At 35.4% G+C, this 7,504-nt stretch overlaps 1 protein-coding gene across 4 annotated transcripts in view; it reads right to left on the minus strand.

Moving 5' to 3' along the window:
* Nucleotides 1-7,504, minus strand: part of CDK17 (cyclin-dependent kinase 17) — a 52,326-nt gene that overhangs the window by 28,883 nt on the left and 15,939 nt on the right. For all 4 annotated transcript variants that reach the window (XM_010008034.1, XM_010008033.1, XM_010008032.1 and 1 more), the window contains one exon: nt 3,889-4,022. In XM_010008034.1, coding sequence (XP_010006336.1) covers nt 3,889-4,022 — 134 coding nt within the window. The remainder of the gene's footprint in view (nt 1-3,888; nt 4,023-7,504) is intronic.

Below are 7,504 nucleotides of genomic sequence, written 5' to 3' on the forward strand. Positions count from 1 at the left end.
AGATACACATACATTCACTCTTAGGCTGTATTTCTTCTGGCACTTGAAAAAAAATAATTCCATACATCTGTTTATAACAAACTGACTTACTAAGTAATCAAAATACTAGCATGAGATTAGTAAATATTTTAATGAAAATCTAACAGCTGTTTGAAGCCAAATTCCTCACACAATAGATGCTTGCACCTACTGTCAGCATGGTTCCTGAATGAGGGGAAGGAAGGGGGGTGGGGGGGAAGGGCAACTAATTTATGGACCATTTGCAGCTTGTGGATCACAGGCAAATAGTTTTTCTAGGAAACACAATGAGATTTTGGACTGTAAAAAAGAACAAGATTTTTTTTAAAGTCCAACAACTGCAGTGTTGTTGAATTCAGAAGCAAATGCCTATCACCTCCCTGCCTCTAACAGTCATGCTGACCTAAATTTAATGTCATTTGGGGGATATGACAGAGCAAAAGCTGGTAACTCCATGATTGCTACCGTGCATGAAAAGTTTTCACCCCAGCAGACTTTTCATTGCAGAGCAAGATTCTCTCTCACTGCAGTATAACCCCAACGTATCTAAAATGCCTAATATTTGTAGCTGCCTCCTTCCTGGAAGTATCCAAGGCCAAGTTGGAGAGGGGCTTCGACTATTGTGGCCTCGTGGGAGGAGTCCCTAACTATGGCAGGGGCTTGAATCTAGATGATTTTTAAGGCCCCTTCCAATCCAAAACATTCTATGATGCTATGGCATTTCAGTTACATTGCAGGATGATGATTTCCTGTCTAAATCAGATCAACTTAAGTTTATTAAATTTCAGCTTTCTATTGCTATGAAGATTCTGCTACAACAAACACATTTTCTAGTTGCATCTCCATTGTCTGTTTTACACTTCTCTATCTTCCAGGTTATGTCTGTATGAATCTTCCAGAAAGACCAAGTTTTCTTTCCCAGTCATATACTCTGGACAAGAGAATTTGTCTGCTCTTTGACAATGGTACAATTTTACTTGTAGCTCTGAATTATTTAACAATTACAGAGAAGCATCTTTATTATATGATTCACTTCAAAGTATGTTTCCCAGTGTATGAAACATGAAAAATTTGGTTACATACACAAAGTTCTTACAAGTAAAAAGGACTGTTAGAACATTTCAGCTTTACCTGAGCAGTTACCTTCAAAACAAGTTAGAACTTCTGTCAATTCAACAGAGAAAAACAGAGAACCAAGTCATTATGCTCAAAAATACTACAAGTACAGCGAGTATTGGCTAAACAAAACACAAGAAAGGATATAGCTATAGTGTGGCACTCACAATGCTCTTAATGAGGAATATTGCTTTATTGAGTTTATCCAACTTTGTACATTTAATAAAATGCATTCGACAATGGATTCCAAGTACAACTAATTATTTCAGCAAAAAAATACAATCACACACACACACTAGTTTAGTCCAACCTATGTGTATAACACATAGCTGTAACTCATCCTAACTGGCTACAAAGGGAAGATGGCCTAAGGCTACCAAATAATGTCTAGAGATGACAGATCCCCACAAACCAGCAAAATGACACTGAAATAATAGAAACTAAGTTCACAACAAAACCTGTTTCTTTATTTTCAAAGAATCAAATTACTACAATTGAACCAGCCACCTCCACAGCATAAAGTAGCCCAGGCATGCAGGCAAGATTTGGTACAAGAGGAAACCTTTATTTGGTTCCCTCAAAGGCCAAGGAAGCCAGGGTTTCCACCCTACAACAGCAAAGCCAGTAAAATCTGGTTTTCTGTGGATGTACATCTTGAGACTCAACTCATATGAGGATACTGTGATGTTTAACAAAGGCTGCTGCTTTCTCAGCAGTGGATGCATTAGCAACCTATGCCAATTAAGAGCTTTTTTCACAGAAATTAACAGAAGAGATTTCTATCCAGCTGTCAAAACTGACAAAGTGACTCACAGGAAAGAAAGGAAGAGGAAGAGACAGGCAGATGATGTAATATTTTAAGGTCTTTTGACTTAGAAAATGAGAAAGTTGCCTGAAAAGATTACCATTAGGAAGTTATTTTAACCAAAATGTTAGGTTTTTTTTTCTCTGGAATATACAAACAGGTAAACCCCTCCCTCTACTCTGCTACAAAGCACTTCTAAGAAGCAAACTGAAATTAACCAAAAATATCTCGATGGCAGCACTCCTAAAATTCAGAAGTGAGAACTTTCACCGACATTAACTTGAAACATTACTGGAAAAGTCATCCTATCAATACTGAAGCAGTTTGGGGGAAAACATTACAATCTCACATAATATACATGAAGAGCTGCCAAAAAATGAGTGCTCTTACTGACGGAGCCTGTCAATGAAGAAATAATGTCAGTTTCAACAATCAGAAACAAGCATTTGGAATTTGAAGAGAAATGAGAAAATTTAATTTGGATAAATAAAACTTAAATAAAGGCTTCCCAAAGCCTTCCAAACAGTAATATTAAAATTGTTTCACAATTAAAGAGGCCAATGAAAAGATGCTTTCATTTGACACCTTCTGAAGAATTACACAGGAATTTCCTGAACTTTAATGACTATTCCTGCATTCTTCTGTAATTGCTTTTAGCTTCTCGAATTCTGATCTATAAGAAAACCTTGTTATGGTTCCTAGCCCTCCCTGGAAGACTCAAACCATTTCCACTTCAATCTGTTAATTCAGTTATGCATTATTAATCTTTTTCTTTCCAATGCTAAATATGCATTTCAAAATGCAGAGGTAAACAAAAAATAAACAAAAAAGTAAGTAGGATTTTAAAATAGCTTCCTTCATTTTTAGTTTTTTGCTGGCATTCACACTGACGTGAAGTTTTCACAATTACTTTTTTCTATTTAATTTAATCATCCTGCATAAATCAATACATCAATGTCAGTGTTTTTAAAAGTCTTAAGATCAAACTTGAGATTAGCATACAAATTTAGGAATTTGAAGACAAAGCCCCCCAGGCGCAAGAAATTATATAAATAATGACTACAACTAACTCAAGTTCTTGGAATCGTATCAGCATTACATGCTTGGAGTCTTGGAATTCCAAGCAAAATGGAATGCTTCACAAATAAAACAATTTTGGCACGTACATGCTACTGTAACTTATCCAGATCTGTTTGCTCAATCCTGCACTTGCTACAAGGCTACGACTGATGATTTAAAATTACAAACTATGCATATTGGTATGTATGCTATAAAGCAGAAACTACACCATTATACATACTTCTCTAACAAAGGCATCATTGTAACTTTATCTTTTATACACTCAAGAAATGGGGAAGTGTTCTGTTTTCCTTCACCAAGGGAAATGACAACAAAGCAAGCACAAGGGTGGCTAGTATTCATAATGAGACTCATAAATAAAGGAAATTATGTGCACAGTTATTCATAGGGTACTTTTCCTCCTTTTGTTTACCATCCTGCAAAGTTCCGTTCATTAAAAAAACAGGAAGAGAGCGAAAGGCTGAAGCAGTCAGGACCATTGCTACTCTAGCATTGGCTTTCCAAAGATGAGAAAACAGGTTCAAGTAAAAAATGCCTAAACAGTCTATCTTCTTGGATATACTTAGTGAATTTCACCGAATGTGACAGAAAGATATTCAAATGCTAAATTTAGCAAATTCTTCCCAAAAATCCATGTTTCAAAACATTTTATATTTTTAAAATCAGCAGCTCAGGAACAATGCAAGACAACCATCTGACTGCTATGTTACAAATGGAGACAGGAATTTAAGTTACATCAAAATAACGCTCTTTGCACTAAATGTATGTCAGAATGGTTAACTACAAAGACAACCAGTTATAGCAAACAACTCAGGCAACACTCAACTCTCTTGTCAATTTAAGTTATCTTTATATGAAAAGTAAATTACCTCCATTGAGATTCTTCTGTGTATCCGGTTTCTGAGACAAACACCTGTGGGAGACTGAACTTCATCAGATGACGTTCCAGAAGCTTGGTCACTTTCACCATCTGACCCCATTTTCAGATTTTCATGAACGATATCTTAAAATAATCCAAATAATTGAAAGCAGTTAATCAGTATTCCACCAAACATCTCTCTTGTACAGCTGGAAAACAACTGGGTCATTACTGTGCACTGAGTTACATGGCAAAGTCAAAGACTCATCACAGTCATGGTAGTCTTTATTCACTATTCATGGCTTAGGAATCACTAAATGAACAGGATTACTTTACAGGACTGCTCTATAAACTTTATAATAATTTTTCTTACTTGGTTTGCAGCAGAACTCAGTTTTCCAAAATAAAGGACAGACAGTCCAATCCCAGTTTTAATTCTGATAGACCACCTTCCTCTCACGGTTTCAGTTCCCAAAGTCCCCCACTACTGCTTCTCTTTTAGCTGCTCTTCGACATCACACATTATTGACAATATTTAACATTTTCAAATCTGACGTTAGTGACCTAAATGTATCTCCAGAAAGCTTAAAAAAACATGAGAGGCATAAGTATTATCTTGAGAAATGCCAAGTATGGAAACTTCAGATATAAAAACCAGTGGTATGCATGTGTAGAGGAAGGGGATGTGTTCCCACCAGCTGAACACAGGCCTACAACATGCAACTGGATTCAGCAGAGGACCTGATATGTAGGAGCAATTAAGTGAAATTTATGACTTTATGTAGGAATTTAGTTAACAGACCATTTGAGTTATATGATTTTAATGTCAACCGAAATCAGTTCTTTTAACACAAACCTTCAGATTCATCCACACATGAGTTTATGTATATTAGCTATATTATGTATATACATGCACATTAATTTTAAGCACCACGGGATCTTCCTGACTTTGTAGACAAACACCACAATGAGTTAAGAGAATATCAAGGTGGTGTCATTGATGACAGCGTAAAAAACCAAATGAAAAAAAAAAAAAAGGAAGAAAGACAATACAAGTTTTAGCACTACCAACAAGTAAGAAGGCTGGATTTTCTAGAAAAACAAAGTGTTTAGGCCAATGTTTGGTTATCAGCCTTCTTCTAAAGTGCTTGTCTCACATAGAATCAATGTAGACTTCAAAGGATCAAATTCTTCCTCAGTACAAAGAATTTCCTTTTACAGAAAACAATGAATATAAGAAGCTTAGATCATAAGGTATCAGCACCATGTATTTTAAATCAAAGTACTGTAACACAAACTAAGCATGTATCTCATGCATAAAGCAAATTTTCCAGCAGCATTAAGGACCTAAATTGGATTTCGATTAAATAATCCACATTGCATCAGAATTTTCCCTGCAAGTCATGCTCAGACTTGGACTGAATGAGAGAAAAATAACCCACACTCCTTGCATAATAAGAAACAATCTTTTCGTTTCAAACAGGGTAAATACTCATCAGTGCTTGTAAAGGCACACTAGTCTGAACCGGAGGAAAAGACTTTCAGAAAGAGGTACCTAAAGATCAGCCTTAACCTTAAGCTAATCCCACAAAACGTAACTTTTGTTGCTATGTCTCTAAGAAATCTCTTACTGTCTGCAGTAATTTGTTAACTGTCTTTTAAAAAATTTCTAACAAACTGTAGGAAGTTATTTTTAGTAACATAAAAGCATCCTTTAAAACACTATTTGCAGAAAAGCTGTTATTCCGGCATTGCTGTATCTGGTAAGAGCACATTTACTGTATCAATTCTTCAATAAAGATTTTCTTTAAAAATAATTTTCTGCAACCATTTTAGCAATTACAGCTCTCAAGATTCCTTTTGTAAATTTAAGTGTAACAGCTACTGACAACTGTTCCCCAATCTATTTCTCTTCTTGTCAGTACAAGCCCACTGATAGGGCCCTGAAGTCTATTTTCTTTGAAGAAGCTAGACAAGAGAGTGTTATCTGGGCAACCTCACAAAAATAAAGACTGACAAAATTAAAGCATTGTGTGCTAAGCAATGGAGTGATTACATCATTCCTTTTTAAAAAAAGACTGACACTTACTAAAGTAATCATGTGATAGATACTGTCACATCTTAAATACACAATGTTCAATTCACGAAAAGCACACATATTATGAAACAACATGTTAAAAACGTGACACTTCAAAATGCAACACTACAAGGAGCATCCTAGTTGAAAAAGATAGTATTTCTACTAAAAAGACCACCTATGCAATAATGCACCACTAAGGGACCTTTCAAGAATGAGTTACACAAACCCATAACTTGAAGGAGATAATGTAGCTGCAAGATGATTCTGCTCCTTATAAATCAGATATGAGTAGACAAAGTGGGTCTGCACCCCTCAAGGCTAAATGTGTAGCATTTCAGTCTTCAGTAAGATGATGGTCATTCTATTTTGAAAACTGCTGTTATATGATTAATTCTGCTAAGTCTGGACAAGCTACTTTTCCATAATCAAAAGGTTTTAAGTGAGATACTGGATGTAGCATAAAAAAAATCTATCATTAAGCACATGCCTGAATTTCTGATATGCTAAATATCCAACTGCTCCTATATGCAAGGATTTGCAGATGTTCTAATTATATTCTAAATAGGGATACTTTTAAGCCTTTTAAAATATCTTGACTGTGTTATAATCTAATTTTATTTTACTCAATTAAAAAGGCATTAGTACAGCCTTATGTTCATTATTTTAACAGCCTAAACCCAGGAATAAAGGCATTAACCTAGTCATTTTACACAGGTGCATGATGATAAGATTTCATTAAGCAATAAAGAAAATCACGCAAATATTTCCTTCATTTCACTAAGCTTTTCTATTGACAAGTTCACCTGAACTAAAGCCAGATTGCACGGTCTTCAGAGGTTTTAATGGTTCAATAATTCATTGAATTGCTTTCACTGAATACCCAAGCTGTTCTCTTCCACTAATGTTCATTTTAATGTACTCTACATATCTAATTAAATATCCAGTATGGCCATGTAATGAAAAGCTGTAGATGACTACTATGTAACATGAAAACTGTGGAACTACTTTTAAAAGAAAAGGCTGTCATTGTTTCAGCTGTGGCAGATACACCACAAAAGCAATTAGCACAGTGAACCTACAGTGAAGCAAATGAGAACTCCTTGAAGTGAGCTAAAAAAACATCCAGTGAGTCAGACTGCATGATCTTTCAATCTTAATTCAAATTATTACAAAAATAATCATGTGACTTGCATATTGGATTCCTTCCAAGGTGGAAGTGGTTACATTTTATGATGAGTTTCACTAATGACAATTCAAATTGAGGAAGGCAACAGTGAGAAAATGCCTTTGCTGTTAACACTACTAGTCTATGAAAGCTGTATGGAAACACCATTCCTTTAAATTTCAGCATTTATTACAAAGAAACAAAGCCTCTCTATAACTAAATCAACACAACTGGCAAAAGCAGGGATAAACTCCCTCCTGACTGCTACTGAGGTTTACCAGGAGAATTAGATTCAGCTCCATGTTGGCCACAGCTGGCTTTGAGTATTTCAAGCACCTCTCCAGTGTTCCCAATAATAAAATATGGAAAAAGAATAACTGA

Source organism: Chaetura pelagica, unplaced genomic scaffold, assembly GCF_000747805.2.
Source record: "Chaetura pelagica isolate M959 unplaced genomic scaffold, ChaPel_1.0 scaffold50, whole genome shotgun sequence".
Classification (NCBI taxonomy): domain Eukaryota; kingdom Metazoa; phylum Chordata; class Aves; order Apodiformes; family Apodidae; genus Chaetura; species Chaetura pelagica.